This window comes from Megachile rotundata, chromosome 12, assembly GCF_050947335.1.
Source record: "Megachile rotundata isolate GNS110a chromosome 12, iyMegRotu1, whole genome shotgun sequence".
In the NCBI taxonomy this organism is placed as follows: Eukaryota; Metazoa; Arthropoda; class Insecta; order Hymenoptera; family Megachilidae; genus Megachile; species Megachile rotundata.
The window spans coordinates 15,609,708-15,626,663 of NC_134994.1; the positions used below are offsets into that span (position 1 = coordinate 15,609,708).

The window sequence follows — 16,956 nt, forward strand, 5'->3', positions numbered from 1 at the left end:
GTTTTCCACTCCTTCGAAAACCTACAACAGTAAAGCGACCCGAACTACTTATTCTCCTTCTTTTACTTGTTAGTTGTACTCTGCAAATTTAGCGGGTCTTTCACCCTATCGTGAAATCGCGATATGTCGATATCGTGCGTTCGCACGATCGTAGGTCAGTAACGCAACGTCGATGAACATAGAACGCGTCCATCAACCCCTAGCGACCTCTGTTCTCGTCCGAAACTTTGCTTCGAATCGAATTCGGTAGCCCTCCGCTTACGGGATTATCCTCGAGAAAAGGGGATTTTCTTCTCGCGACGTTGGGCTAAAATTCGAACGGGATTATCGAGGGTAGAATTTCAGGAACACGCCTGCGTAGTCGGATGAAAAATTAAACGAAATCGAACGATGCGACGTCTGTTTTTCCCTTTTTGGGAGGAACAGGAATAGAATCGTCGAACGGCAGCTATGGCCGTTGTCAAAATGGCCGACGACCCTTCGTCGACCTCTTCCCGAAACGGGGAAGAATAAAATGGCTGATCTCGTTGGAAAACGTTGGAATCACGGTTAGCTCGAAATTCTGGATCGTAAACCGAAAAGATCGTAGATCGTGGATATTTAAAGGAAGCGGTTCAGAAAGGAACGCGTAGGAACGCGTAGGACGTTTACGAGGAAGAAGCGTTTCGCATCGAGGAAACGCAATCATTCGTTGTCTGCCGACTACGTGGTTGGTTTTAGTTGTGAATATAACTCTCGAGGTATTTAGGTGAGCATGCATTTCCGCCGTTGCGTCGCGTCGCGTCGCGTCGACGAGAAACGATGGCGCGCGAATGGGAAGGAGACGGACGAGGAAACACCGTTTTCCCGACACGCGTCTAACAAAGAGGAGAAGAAGGCGCGCGCGCACACGCGCTCTAGCGATGGGACCGACTCCAGACACGTCGTCGATCAAGTCGGACAACGGGAACAAGCGCGATTAGTTAGTTTGCGTTTTTCTAAGCTCATTTAGTAATAACGGTACGGTATAATGATAACCTGTTCGCAAGAATGCGCGAGAAAGCAAAAAAGCCGCGCGTAATCGTCGCGCCAACAGCTTTGATCGCAGGAAATACATCGGACGACTGGAGAATACGCGAATACGTATTAGTCGTTGCGAGGAAATTACGCGTCAGCGAAAGAGCAATTTGTTTTAAGCGCGATCGGACTCTGTTACCACCGTCGTTACGAAATCGACGCGGCTTTCCGATACGTCGAAAAGATCGCGATTACGACGCGTTCGTAACGCTCGATCGTTTCTATCGTGCCAGTCACTCTTTTAAATTGAACCTTTAAACGAAAACTTAACGAAAGAGATCGCCGATGTAGTCGGAGCAACAGCGCGTATTTTCGATAACCTGTACCGTAACGCGTTCTTACCACGTAAGTCACGTTTCGCTGCGGCAGCGACGCGACGCGTTGGAAATTGCCAAGAACGGCAGGGCACATTCTTCTCCTCTGTCGCTAGATTCGCGTACGTCCGTTCGCGAAAACGTTGTCCCTGTCGAGCGTTTGTCGCGTTTCAATTTGTCACACATCGATCGATCGATGTCGCGCGTTATCGATAATCGGAGAGCAACGGCGAGGTCGCGCGCGAGGGTATCGTTCCCATCGCTGCGCTTCGAAGCTCACGGCCTGTTGACGAAGGAGGGGAACGTACTCGTAAGCGGAGGAACCGATCGAGGGAGAGAGGAAAATAGGGACCGCGATACGAGCGAGCAAGGCGAGAAGGGAATAGCGGCGAGAGAAGGACGAACGACGCCATAAACGAGAGAGGAAAGGCCTAGAGAGAAGGAAGGAAAAAGGAAACCGGAGAGAGAGAGCGAGAGAGGGAGGACGAGTAGAGGTATTAGAAGGATGGTTTTCCATCCAGGAACGAAAGAGAGGACCGTGGACGAGGGAGGGTCGTGCCACGAAATAAAACAGGGACGTAGTTATCTGTCGAGAGAGAGTCGGAGGAAACTCGGGGGTTAAAGGGTGATACGAGGAGGGTAGTCGAGGGGCTAAGAGGTCGCGAGACACGGAGGGAATAAAGGGATGCCAGAGAGGAAGGAAGGTTAAAGCGGAGGACGCTTCGGCGTTGGAAGAAGGAAGAGCGCCGTTGATCAGAAGCGAGGAAGGAAAGGACGCGGATAAGGGAAGATATTTTACTTGAAAAAAAAAAAAGAGAATGTACACAGTAGTTGATCAAAGTCGTTTAAATTCGAAACGAAAATATTTTGGGAAAAAATATTGAGGAGGATAGCGTAAAGGAAAAGAAGGGCCACGACGAAGGGATGAAACGAACGATCGCGTACGATTCGTTTGACGGAGAGCGATCCTTCGAAAGTCGTTCACCAGGGGCCCCGTTGCACGTGCCGTCGCTCGTCTCCGTCGTTCGCAGCGAAAAGAAAGATCTCGAAGGCGACGAAAGTCGAAGCAGCGTTATCGTGCTTTTCTATCGATCTCGCGCGCGTGCACGGACGATCGGGAAAACAAACAACGCGTATAGAAACGAAACAACGTGGGCGTAGAGAAGAAGACGAACACGATAACGCGGACGAAGTAGGTAAAGCACGACGAAGAAAGAGACAGAGAAGAATACACGAGCAAAGCTTTGGTGCACCTCCGAGCGGAGGAGCCACCTGCAAGGACAACGTAATCGACATAGCGTGATCCACGGCAACTCTGCTTCCTCGCGTCGATCTCTTCGATCTTAGGAAAAATCGTTTTGTTTCCGCTCCACAGATCCACCGATTCGATCGAGTTTCTCGCGACTTTCGTTCGTCGCGAAATTTTTATCGTCGACCGAACAACCGTCGACGATCGATTCGTTTCTGCGCAACGTTTTCTTCTTTCTCTTTCCACGTTCGTAACGCGAGCCGAACTTTATCGCTCGTCGACGAAACGTTTGTACGTTGCGTCTCGCGTTTCGTTTCGTCGCGTTGGAACATCGAAGAGAATCTCGTGGCCGATTTTGGAAAGAATTCGCCCTCGCGCGACAGTTGTCCGATCTTTGCAGGCTTCCTTTCTCCTCTTATCATCGATACGACAGCTCGGTATTCGTAGAAAAAAAATTTGCGAGATAAAGTTTTAGACGACGCTCGGATAGGTTTCGACCAACGATTCGGAAGGCTTAAGGATAGCGTTTGGTGGACAGGTAGGAAGAAACAGAGATCGTCGAATCGATAAAAAGCGCAATTTCCTGGCACAATGACCGTCATTCGGCGAGCCGGGGTTTAACGAACGACCGCGTCTACTCCCCTGTTCCTCTCGACTGGCCTCCGTTCCTCCGGCGACGAGGAGTGCGTCGTTGCGTAAACGCAATGTTGGAAAGGAATCGTAACGTGGAAAGGTCAGTGTCTTTCTTTCTCCCGTGACGTCGAGAGTCGGTCGCTGCTCCGAAAATATCTTCGAGCCGCGAAAACTATCGAGCGAACGGCTCGAATAAACGCCAACCGCGCGTGTCCTCCTTTTATTCTTTCCTTCCTTCCTTCCTTCCTCTTTCTCTGTCTGTCTTTAATGTTCCCTCGTGAAATTTAGGATCGCGCGGCTAACGAGACGACTCGATTCTCCAAAAGGCGCATCGATCGTAGACCGAAATAGGGCACGAAGGTTTTTCGATCGTAGAGAAGGAACGAGAGAAAAAGGTCAAAGCCCCGTTACGTTATCGCAGTCGGTATCGATCAGCGTATCACGCACGCGTTAGACCCGAACGCGATGCAATTATTCTCGAGGAACGGGCAAAACGTACTCGCGTATCGATCTTTGGCCGCGATCGATATCGCGAGTGCTATACCGAAAGCGCATCGATTCGAGTTCTCGCTTTCCGAGCGTTTGCTTGCTTACGTAATCGTCTTCCGCTTGGACGTTACGACGCGTACCGATTATCGCGGATGACGTTCGATCGCGTCGAAAGATTCTCGATCCTTGTATTCGTTTCGAATCGCGGAAATAGCAAACGCGCTTCTCCTCGACCGCGAAACGCGAACAGGCTCGACACGATATACGATGCTTTTCGCAACAATTTTCGCCTAACTTTGCCACACGCACCGCGAAACGTTTTTTCCGCGAAACCGTCGTCCTCTACTAGATCAGGGTTAGCGCTAAACTCGAGATTTATTCTGCACGCGTCGAAATTAGTCGGGGAGATAACTAACGATGCCGTGAACGTATTTTCAGTGGCGTCGCCGTGTCCTGCGGCGAATGCAGCAGCAGCGGTACCAGCGACATCACGGAGCCTGGTTCCCCGTGCAGCACGAGCAGCGACGAGGGGGTAGCGATACGTGGCGCGTCTGCCAGTCCACTTCCGTCCCTACCCAAGCTGGCGCCGTCCTCGCAGATCGGTACCAGGCCCCAATGGCCCTGGACCCCGCCGCTGGCGGCCACCGCTTGCTCCACTTACAAGAGGCACAAGGGAGAGCCCGAGGCTGGGGCTCTCCCTAGGTCCGGGGCCGCGGATCCGACCTTCAGAGGAATCGGCAAATCGAACGGCAAACCCAACGTCGGCCACCATCGTCACGAGTCCCAGGGGAAGATCACCGAGTACTTCAAAACTCAGATCAAGCCTCAGCAACCCAAGGTAGCTACTGTGGCCTGCGCGCGACAAATAGTAGCGTTATCGAGATGCGAATAACCGCGCGTGTGTTCGCGTACAGATCAAGAAGAACAGCGAAGCGATGTCGGTGCTGGTCGCGAAAAGTTCGACGGAATTTCGTAGACCCCCGACGGTGCAGAGGAACAAGGGCGGTCTAGCCAAGTACCTGGGTACCGTCTCGCCGAACGGTCGGAACGCGTCTACCAATGACTGGGAAGTGAGAGGTCTGACAATGTCCCCGCCGCCTACGAAAAAACCACCGCCTATGATCGTACCGAGGACCAACGGTAAGATGGATAAGAAGTTGCCAAAGCCGGTGCCCAACCTGCCCATCTCGAACGACGTGCTGAAGAATATTCCGAGTTGCAAGATCTCGTCCCTCAGGTAGGTTACAGCGTTGACGAGAACGCCGTCCCGACTACGAATACCTTCTGTCAGCCCAGATCGTTGCGAATCGCAGTTCTTGCCCGTAACGGTTGAAACTATGTATTCGTCGAGGTATGCATATTCTATATATCTCATTTTTCATGTATATTACTTCTGACTTCTATTTTCTTCCTTTGCTTACTGTATCGAGTCAAGAACTTCCAGCCTCGTCGTACCATACGAGCATCTTAACAACGAAAGGGGAAGGTATCAAACGTGTTCGAAAGGACCAGTACTATAATTTTTCTTATGTTACTCGATATAGGTTAACCTCGGAAGCGAATCCGAACGCGATTAGCTCGTCGCCCTCGACGCCGTCTTCTCCCTCGTTGAGCAACGAATCGACGACGACGACAGCTACAGCGACCACGGTCGACTTCAACGGCTGTATCCTTTCGAAATCTCACGTCAACGAAAACAACAACCTGACGAACGGCTGCGGAACCATCTTGGATTCGTTGAGGTCTCCGGACAGTCAAGACATTTTCTCCTTCCTGTCGTCACCGGAAGATTCCAAGAGCAAGGACGCGCGAGCGAGCCCCGCGGACGAAGAGGACGCCGAGGAAGAGGAAGAGGACTCGAGGAGCAGCGAATCGAAACCGTCGTTGTCACCGATACTTTCGGCGCCGACTACCATTCGATTTCCTGCCAGGGAACCGGGCAAGGACAGACAACAGGGAGCAGACAGCGGGGTTTGCCGATGGGACAAATGCGAGGAGAGCTTCGAATCTAGCAGTGGACTTCTCGAACACCTGCAGGTGCGAATAAACTCGTCCCGGTATTAGCTATAACATTCGAGAATTACAACGCGTCGTATTTCTTCCCCCTCACCGGCATTTTTTCAAGAAACGTCTTTCTGCTGGAGGTATTGTTGTCGTAGGGGGAAAAAATTTCGGCGCAGACTCGTAAACACTCAGTACAGTATCGCTTTCCGAGCGAGCAGTCATTCGTCGACGAACTAACGTCGCCGTATCGAATTTAGTATATTTCGGACACCGTCGTTGCTTTACGTTGTTACGTTGTTTTGTTGTTTTATCCCGTACGTAGGCAGCGCATATCAACACGCAAACCGGCGGCGACAACTTTGTCTGTCAGTGGCAAGGCTGCAAGGTGCAGGGGAGGAGTTCGTGTTCAAGAAGGTGGCTCGAGCGACACGTGCTGTCTCACGGTGGCAACAAACCCTTCCGGTGCATCGTCGACGGCTGCGGCAGCAGATTCAGTTCTCAGGTACGGTGTCGTACCAATAGTCGTCTCTCGACCAACGATGGAAAATCATTCAGGATCGATCGCTTTCGAGCGACGAAAAGAGTCCCTCTTTCTGACTCGATACGCTCTACGATCTTTCCGATGTCGCTTGCTCGTTCGCGTATCGAGTCTATCGGAACATTTTGTCCGTTTCAAGAGGAAGAGGTTTTAACTCCGATCGTTGTCGCAATCTGTCTATCTATATATCAATCAATGTATCTTGGATTCCTTGCTACGTAATCGTTACAGTTTCCATTTATTACCGAACAAAGATCGCGTCGTTATTACCTTTTCTAAGAATTCGTGCTAACGATCGAGGACTCGGTTTTCAACGAATATTCGTTAATTTCGCACACGAAATGACTGGTGTTTATAAACAGAACCGTGTACTTCTGGGATCTTTCGAGAAAAAACGCGGTCATTTTTAACCTGCTTAAACGAACAAAAACTGCCAGAATGTTCCGATACATCCAATAAATTACTAATCGATTAAGTTATTGATCAGTTTCTCTAGGGAGACACGCTTCTCGATATGTAGCGCGATCGCTCTAAAAATTTCACGCTTATCGGACGATTGTTTCGATGATTCCGAGTACTCTGAGGCGATAGTTGTAACAAAAATGTTGTCGATGAACGATCCAACCATTTCATTCGTTCGTTTGTTACATTTTTGTTAAGACCAATGCTTAGGAACCGAAATTTCCAAGGAATTCCGCAAATTCGATATCTTTCGCGGTTGTACCTATCTTCGACCTCCTTGTAAACTAACGTTTCTCGTTCGTCGCTACTTTCGACGATCATTCTCTAACTTGCCTGTCCGATTTAAGAGAAAAGCAATCCACGAATCCTGTCTCTGTCGTTGCGAGTAGGAAGCATTACCGTGAAATCGATGTGAAACTAATGAACTTGTTTTTCTTGTTATCAAGCATCCAACGAGCACGCTCTCGGATATGCAGATATCGGAATGTTTCTATGTTCCGATCTATCTTTTTCCTTTTCACACTTTTATTATGTTTAAATCGTGCATCCGATGTACCTGATGTTGGGGACAACGAATGCTGCATCCGAACCAGTGACTGCGACGCCAAACCTGCTGTTCAACATTGGTCGTTGAATCGAAACAGACACGATGTTTGTCGGTCAACTTTTCCCTCTTAACGCTTTCCCGGTCCGAGCGAATCTCCCTATTCCACGACGATACAATCAGAATCATCGTACTGTACACGACGAACTTACGAAATTACGAATACCGAGGAATATCTGGAACTAGCGAAAATAGAATCTGACCCGAAAAAACTGTAAGCGAGAAGGCGGGGTAAAGCGGGTATCGGGAAAGCGTTAAATCGCGTTAAAGAAACCGACGCATTGTCCGGTTGACATTCATGGAACGTAAGTGTGGCTACGTCGGTTGAGAACCAAAGTACGTCAATGCTGGTCCGAACGCTTTAGTCGAATAATTCTGTTCGGACGCATCCTTTGCGGGTTTTTGTTCTTTCATCGATCGATCACAACCTAGGTAAAGCTAGTATCTTTTGTCTTAACCATTATCTCATGGCCGAAGACAAGTGGTTAGAGTGCCATTCTTCGAAAAGCTGGCATTTTCCAGGGACAGCTGACGCATCTGTCCTGCCGGTACATTGTCTGTCTCGCGTCGAGATCTCAGGCTGCGTCTGTTTTGTCTCTTTCTTCCTTAAGTATTGCGTAAAATGAATCACGCACTTGTATTCTGGTAACAAAACGTATCGGCTGAATACGCCGCATCACGACGTAACGAGATGTCGAACGATCGTCGTAACTCTGGAACACTTTATTTCGTCGAGTTCCACCGTTAACGATAGAACACCATGACGCTTTCCCTGGAAAGTGTCAGAAGCTAGGATTCTGAATAGGGAATTTCGCTTTACAGACCGCCTTGGAGAGGCACGTCAACGGACACTTCAATCAACCGGAAACCAGCAACAACAATACCAAAAGGAACTGCGAAAGCGGAGGAAAACTGATGAGAAGAAACGGGAAAAGGCTACGATACAGGCGACAACCTTGGTCCGGTAAATAACCGATTCTAGTAACAGACTTTTCACCTTTTTTCTTCCGACGTTGCGGCCTGACGTCGTCTAATTTCTCTTTCGCAGCGAGACTGTTCGATTACTTCGATTCGGGTGTTATGGAAGGTCTTCAGCACAGGTTACTGCAACTGGAAAAATCGAGGACGCAAGATCGACTGGCAGAGACACCAGGAAATTCGATGGCCCTAACTAGTCAAGTAAGTTCGGCCGTTTTCGACCAGAGACGACAGCCCGCGCAATAACGATACCGGATACCGTAATAACGCTTTAATGTTCGCGAAAGAAATAATTACGTTTTGTTCGCAGGTATTAGCTCGAAGAGTAGAAATGGACGGGAAGACTAAAGTATTGTTACGATGGTATCCTCCGGATATGTAAGTGTTTCGAAATCGACGTTTCACCCTTTCGTTGCGTTATCGCAAACAAATATAGAACGACTATCCGTAGTCTAATTGTCTATAGATGTTCGTAAAGCTCGCAGCGAAAGGGTTCATTTGATTGGGTGATTCTAATGTTTTCTGTACGATATCGTTGATTAGCGAGCCAGACGAATGGGTATTGGAATCCGAAGTACAAAGGACGAAACTGGTTGCGATACGCCAAGTGACGTCCACGCATCCGGAAGAGGTAACTCTGGCCCTTTATTCGGCGATCAACAGCGGACCACCACCGTTAACGCGGATAAAACAGCGCCGAAAACCGGTGAAGAACTCGTGATAATGCCGATCACGTTGATCGAGGACAAGCGCGACGAAGCAGCGACGACTACTAAGCCGGAGAAGGAACAGGGACGAGTTCTGTATCGGGACGATCGCGAATTCTGCTGGTTTATAAAGAAAAGGAGCCTGGCGAGATAACCGAGAACCGGGAAGTCTGAACGTGTCAAGGAAGCGAACCGGAAATCGACCGTGTCCTCTCGCGCGAGAGGCGAAAGGAACGAAACGAATTAGACGAGTTCAAATTCGAGGAAAACGAAACGACGATACCAGAGACAGCGCGTGGGAACAAGTACGATTCGTAAGGAGAGAAACGTACGAAACAACCGACGAACGCGTAGTAGAGAGGATACCCGAAGAGTAACTAACGACGATACCGAATAATTAGAAACGTTCTAATTTATTTAGCCTAGATGTACCCGTCGATCGTTAGGTGATATTAGTAGTCGTGGATAGACGATGAAAAATAAATATTCTTGTTGCCTATCGATGCTAACAATTTCGAAACGTTGGGGTTGATTCCTGCCACGAGTGGCGTCGAGTAAACGTAGAACGACGCAACGTCACTCGTCGGACTCGGAAGAGCTGGGTTTGGGCCTCAAAAGTGCCTCATTGTGGATACGTTTTATATCGTTGACCGTCGCGCAAGACCAATGAACGAGACGGCGGATATGCGTTACAGAAACGAGAGAAGGAAAGCGAAAACGATAATAAGCGCGATAAAAAAAAGTACGAGAATTTTTACTAACCCTGTGTTACTCGGCTCGCGAAGAAGCAAAAGAAGAAATGCAAATTGTTAAACGTGTTAGTTAACGATTGTAAGGAGATAATCACTCTGGTGGCCTTAGGAATCAATTAATATCTAACGCCGGCCCCTCGGCACTTCCGGGCCCTCTTTAAAATACCCCCCTTAGCTCGCCGAGAGAGAAGAAAAGGGTCGAAGAAAGAAGAAACGCGGACTTCTTTCGTTCACCCTCGACCAACTTTCGCAAGGAGATGCATCTACCTCGATCTTCAGCTCGGTAGAAATTCGTGCAGGTCGCTGAAACGATGAGGAGAACGAACAAGAAAACGAGGGGGCGCGTGGCCGATACGAAACACACGGCGAATAAGGGAAATCTTATTCGGAAACGAAGAGAACGAAGATGGAACCGTATAAAAGACCGAGAATACGACGTAACCGGTGGTTCGAATACGACGCAAGAATTGAACGAATGAAGCGCCAACGAGATTTCTATCGAGATTTATCCGCGATACGTTATAGAGAAAACGAAGTTAAAGCGAAGAAAGAGATCCTCTTTGGCCCGAGGCACGCTCGATAACGAGAAGAACGAGCTTGCCTCGTTTGTGCCCGACGACGGTTCAATTTCTCTTGTACTTCATAGTCGCCTATTTTTATCTTTGTGCCGAACCACGCGCAGCATGTCGATGCAATCGACACGGCGACGGCTCGAAAAACGACATCCTTTATGACCCATCGACATTTCCCTCTCGTTCTCGTCTTCCGACCACCGATACCGACAAACGAACCGCCGACGCCAGCAATTTCCGAACGATCTTCCGTTTCCGTCATTCGAACGGTAGATCGGTCGCGATGTTCGCGACGAACCTACGGACACGCGTCCGCGGACAAACAACGGATACGAGACCCGAGAAGAACGCGTTCGGCAGCGAGAGAAGAATGCATCGCGTGCTGCGCGATCGTAACGAACAGCTACGTTACTCCGAATAGCAAAGGGATAAAAACACGATGGCTGTGTTACATTTTCCACGGAGTTTACTGTAAAAGGGCTCGGGAGAAGAGTAGCTTGAAACGCACGAGCAATGGGAAAGAAGAGGACAGAAGAGGAGGAGAAACGACCGATATATATGTATATGTATATACGTGTGTATGTCGGATCGCTATTTTTCATAGGTGTAGATACGACGAGCTCGCGTAGGGAGAGAGAGAGAGATACACGTTTTTTTTTTCGTGGCGTGAAGTTTTTTCACGGGACCGCGCGTGTACACATATATTACGTAGTGGGTAAACAGAATACTTTGTAAATTAAGGGGAAGAAACAGAAGGGGCGGGGGGAGTAGAACGAGAACGGGTGGAGAAATCGTGTCGATGACGTGTTGTGTAGCTACCATGAAAATTTTTTTTTTCCGATGGGATTAGCAGGATGGTTGGGGGGATGGGGGTGAGGGAGAAACGAAATCGTTAGTAGGTTTTCGTATCGGAGAAACCGGAGGGAAACTCGAGACACACACGGACAGAAGCACACACCTACACACACCAGCTAAGAAACACTGCCAATACGATTGTAATTAAGAACTCTAGGCTAATTGATCGATTAATTATTCTTACTATTACTATTACGGTTAAAAAAAAAAGTATGTATAACTCCCCGATTATAGATCTCTAGTTGCCGCCGCGAACGCGTACGTAGCGTATCTCGGTTGCTCGGGGTACGCGAATATCTTTTCTTCTTTTTTGTTTCGTTCTTTTTTTTTTGACGAAACCATCGACGATCGCTGTAGTTTCCTAGACACGAGCGTGTAAATAGTTAGTTGAAATTCTCGATAGACACAGATAGCCCGTGGTGGTACGGGGGCAGTTCTCCGTTTTGGGAGAGCAGCCAATCAGCTTTTGCGATTTCAGGCAAAAAGAAAGGAGATCCTTTTCTTATTTCCCGTCGAAAGGATGGCTCGTACGGACACGAAGGAAGAACGAGTCGCGCGACGATAAACGAAGAAACGCGTCACTGCCAAAAATCGAGCACTGCCAGCCGCCGAATAATCGCGGCCTACGTACATCGTGTTAGAAAGCCTTACTTCGTTCGCGAAACGTAATCGTGATCTCGACGAAACACTAACGAACGCGGAATCGTTCTTCCTCGAGCGTGTCCACCGTCCCTCGATGCGTTTCGCCTTCGATCACGCTTCTTTTCCGATTCGATGACCGCGAGCGTGAATCGGAAACGCGCCTACTGCCAGTCCATTACGTCGACGGACGCGAACCAAGGCACTGCCATGCGACAAACATAACGACGAGAAACGTGTGTACGTATATGTATACCTTTATGTACGTGTACAGAGTGTTATGTTTCGATTCGTACACGCGAATGCGTCTTCGAGGGAGGGGCAATTAATTTTCTACTATCGGGGGAATTAATGGTAGTATCGATTCGCTAGATAGGGTTTTGGTAATTTTCGGTAAAGAAGGTAAATGGTCGATGCAACTCGCATAGTTTTTGGAATTGAACGTGTCACTATGTATTGCCAAAAAGTTGTTGCTTTCTGTGATAATTGTGTGTATCTTTTATTCGAGACGCGATCGCGTGCATTCGTCCAAACGCTACACCTTGTACGCGTACGCGTATATGTAAAGTTAATATCTACGTATGTATAGAAACGTCATCTCTCGAGCCCGTTGCACGACAGGAACACGTAGACGATCGATTTTTATTTCAGTTGGATCGATTTCATTTTTGTTCTCCTCTTTCGCTGCTCACCGGTACGGTTCGTTTTCCTCGTCACCGAAACTCGCACCCGATCGATTTTGGCATCCTCTCTGCTCAGTGCCATTACACGGGTTCTGTGTGTCGCTCGCGTTTCTTGTGATTTTTCTCGTGTGTTCGTCACGCGTTCGTCTTCCGTATTCGTTGAGTTACTTGGTGGCGCGATTCGATCGTTCTCTCCTCTCGATTCCACTCTCGTTCGTTCGATGCTCGAACGCTCGTACGATAGAACGAACGAGGTATTATATCACGGGTGGGACCAATATCTCGCGCGAAAAATATCATCCATCTTCTCGAATTATTTTTTTTACGTTCGATTCAGGAATCGCCGGGAAGGATCGACCAAGCTCCGTTCGAGCTGCTTACGGAATTTTGCCTTTAGAAGCGTTCATTTAGATAGGTTTTTTTTTTAGCTTTTTACGTCCTACGATTAGAAATAATTGGCCTTTCGCGTCAACGAGAGTGGAACATTCCGGGGGAAAGGTTCGTCCATTCGAATCACGCTTGATCTCGTGTTATCGAACCGTGGCATACGAAATTTAGGCTAGAACGATAGATTTCGAGTCGTTGGCAATTCCGTTCGAATTACGAACCATTGAAATTTTTTCTTTCGTTGCTCGTCCGATCGAGCTTCGTTTAGATTTCGAAAGCATCCACGTCGCCGTTTGCTTCGCTCAAGACTGTCTATATTTAGCGTTTAGCGTTCTATTATTATCTAATTCTATTAAAAAATGGGTAAAGCGAAAGATGGATATTCGTAAGCGTAATCGACGAATAGTTCATTCTTTCGACAGCATTTTTCGTTCCGGTCGAAACGATTTTGTCGATCGTCGTCTCGTCGCGTTAGTTCGATTTATAAAGTTCATTCGAATCGAATAATTTACCTTAGGAAATTTCTGTTTCGGAAATCATCGAGGCGAAGAGGGGAAAAGACAGAACTCGGTCAGTGTATCGGCACTCTTTATTACGTTTATCGTTCGATTTAACACGTTAACTGGGAAAGACGAATTAACTCGTTCGAGCGATCGACGATACTCGGAACGTTAATTTATTAAACGATTATCGGAGTACCTGCGTCTTACTAATCGGAAGCTCGTTAATCGACTCGTCGACATCCTATCGATCGTAGACCGACATCTAACATTTAGAAAAGTTAGTTCACGTTTCATCTTATCATACTCGTCAATCTAACAAATAATAATTAAGTACCGGCAGATGCCGGATAGAATTTTTTATCGGAACGTTACCCAGTTAACAGGTTAAAGACAACCATCGTACGCTTGCATTTTTCTTCTCTTTTTCCTACTCGAGAAACACTTTACGTTCGCGATCCTCGTTTCCTTTATTCTCTTCCAAATTCCTAATTTCTAATTCTTTACTTTCTTTCTTTTACATCGATCGTTTAGGTTTCTTAGTTTCTACCCGACCGACTACTATGCATTTAACGCGTTGATCGCTACAGAGTCACATACAGGCGCTACGAATTTATCGAAAATTATGATAGAACAGATCGAAAGTTCCACGATCCATCTTATATCGCATACCGTACTGGTTTCTACCGATCAGCGCGTTAAACGATCCATGTATATTTTAGCGAGGCGTTGTAAAGTTTTGTGTAAGCCGATTAGATGCGTTATATATAAATATATATATAAAATTCGTTAGCGACAGAAGCGATAGAGGGTCGACTCGAACAGTCACGCGAAGAGAAGAGAGTCGCGAATTTTTGTTCGTTCTAGTGGGGAATTTCACGAGATGATTCGACGTAGCTCGTGGCTGTTCTCGTCGTTCCTTTCCGTCGTACGTGTGTAAAACGCGCGCGAAACAGACAAAGAGAGAATGAGATAGGAAAATACCGTATGAGAGAAAAAGAGAACCTATAAATGTAGAATAAATTTGAGCATCCTGTAAATAAGAGATACACGATCGATAACGAATGTGAATCGCGAATTTCGAAGCAGAAAAGGGACAACAGAACAAAGAAACGATGGGCGAGAAAGGGTGAGAGAAAGAGAAAAAGAAAATTAAAAGAGAGAAAGAGAAGGGAGAAAGAAGAATGCTGGTAGAAATCGTATTTTTGCATGACGAATTCAAAGAAAACGAGAAACGTTAGAGAAATTTTGGGAAAGGGTACGATTGGACGGAACCGAACAGTCAATTGATCCTCTGCAGGGATCAATCGCGCGTTGTCTTAGTGTTTGCTCGAAAGTTTGAAAGAGAAAAGAAAAGGTAGCAGCCCTTCTCTTTCGAAGGAGACTCGCGTTTTCCATCTTTCTTCGGTGTACTTTTTGGAAACACGATAAGTTGATCGATTCTCGACGCAGAAACGACGACCCAGCGTTTTTCTGTCATTTTTCTTTTCTTCTTTTTCTTTTTTTTTTTGTATTCAGTTTTCACGTTCGTTAAATCGAAAACATGTTCACGGATTGCTCGGAAACAAAACGTATGTGTTCGTCAAACGTTATTATCGCTTGTTCTTTCCCCATCGATTCGGCTGTCGAACTCGCGTACACTTAACGCATTAAAAATCGTAGTGGATAAGTTTTGTAAAGAAAAAAGTAAAAAAAGAAGAAAATATAGCAAGTAAAAGTCGAGAAGAAACCTTCATCCCGATCGGTTTGTCGCTTGATCCTTGACTACGTTCGCGGTCTTTCAGTTTTCTCAACAGGGGCGAACAATTTTTCTCGAAGATTTTCGCTGGTAGAAGAACCGTCGGTAAATCCACGCTCTTTACGTTATATATATATATCGCTTATCGTGTTCTACGAATGGAACGTACTCAAGGGTTAAATCGAGCAAAAGAGAAAAAAGAAGAAACGCTTCGAACGCTCGACAGAGTCGTGTCGATAGAATCGAAACGACTTGATTTATCGATGTTACGTTGCAAATTAAGTTTCGCGAATAGAATTTAGATATTAAATTAGATAATTTAGTGTACGATACGGATCGTTTACCGGCAAAGACGGCCGTAGCCAAGGGGTTAACGCGTTCACCGCCGTGGTGAAAGTGCTAACACGCTATACGTAATTGCAATTATTCGAGCTACGATCGTTTTACTTTAAATTTAATCTCTTTTCTTGCGTGCATATTATTCAAAGTTTCTTCGATTACTATTGACCGCCATGGCAATCACCGTGTACGATTTAATCGCTTGTTCATTTTCGTCTCTTAAGTTTAGCCTTTCGTCGAGAAAATTTTCTTTCGCGTCGCAGGCTTTTTTTTTTATCGAGAGCTCGCTATCGGTAGCGTAGATCTTTTCGGGATTTGTCGGTACCCCGCGATCCCATAAAACCTCCATATTTTCCTGCGTTAGAGATTTCGGGAACGGAGCAGGAAATTACGAAGAGTCAACGCCGTGTTCGTTTTCCTCCTCCGTGCACTCGCGAGAGATGGTTACAAGTCCTTTGAGAATTTGTCTAGCAGGAATATATCGAGGTATACCCATCGAAACTCCTCCTCCATTCGTTCTAATCTTTTCTTCCCCGCGTACGATGAAAAGGCTCGAGATTGGCTCCGGCTTTAATCGGTAAACTCCTATCAGCCGAGCATCCTGCTTGTCCGAACCGTACGCTATTCGTATAAACGAGGTTTTATTGTATACGTATGTGTCTCCTGCACGCGATTTTCATCGTCGGATAAGAGTATCTGGTTAATAAGGTTAATTGCGTACGCTAGGGGCGAAAAACAACTGCTTCGCACTGCCAAACGGAGAAGAAGAAGAGGAACGGGAATTAAACGTGTCGTGTTCGTTACGGTGGATCGATCTTGTCGAGCGATCGTCGAAAGCACCACGGTGTTCATTAAAAAATCCACATAGTGGTATCTCAAATAAGGAGGCAAACGAAAAACAAGATAATACCTATTTTTTTCTTTTTTCGATACTTTGATGTACAAACACTGACGACGGTTTATAGCTCAAGAAAAAACATTAAAGAGACAGATATTGTAAGAGAGTAATAATAATTTAACGGTTTACGATGCCGTACACGTTCGTTTTCATTGCTTCGTACCCGACCTTTTTCAGATCGACGTTTCTTTCGTTGCATTCGCTATTCCGACGATAATTATCATCGACTCGTAGTCGTTCGTAGACGGCAATTAAAAATACTTGACCAAGGATTTTTCTATATCCGTTAACCGCTCGGAAACACGTCATAAAAATTCACTTTCCGTATTCGCAAAGTGCCTTTTCCGTATGGCAATTACGTTTTCCGAGCGTGGAACATTTGATCGGAATATTAGCGTACGAAAGCGTGGCTCGCTTCCGTTTCCGGCCTGCTGGCGGGGAAACACGATATTCTCACAGGCGGTAAAGCTACAGGAAACCCGATCCTTGTTTCAGAAGTCTCGTTTGGGCAACCTGTTGACCACGTCGATGAAACTTGGCGCTTGCACTCGCGTGCAAG

General features: G+C 46.9%; 1 protein-coding gene across 1 annotated transcript in view; it reads left to right on the plus strand.

The window, feature by feature from the left end:
- The window catches only part of jing (AE binding protein 2 jing), a 66,756-nt gene extending 50,221 nt beyond the window's left edge, over positions 1-16,535 (plus strand). The window contains exons 2-9 of the mRNA XM_076537875.1: positions 4,180-4,579; positions 4,656-4,978; positions 5,286-5,778; positions 6,068-6,247; positions 8,172-8,313; positions 8,398-8,528; positions 8,638-8,705; positions 8,871-16,535. Coding sequence (XP_076393990.1) covers positions 4,180-4,579; positions 4,656-4,978; positions 5,286-5,778; positions 6,068-6,247; positions 8,172-8,313; positions 8,398-8,528; positions 8,638-8,705; positions 8,871-9,048 — 1,915 coding nt within the window. The 3' untranslated portion in view covers positions 9,049-16,535. The remainder of the gene's footprint in view (positions 1-4,179; positions 4,580-4,655; positions 4,979-5,285; positions 5,779-6,067; positions 6,248-8,171; positions 8,314-8,397; positions 8,529-8,637; positions 8,706-8,870) is intronic.
- Positions 16,536-16,956: the final 421 nt, after the last annotated feature.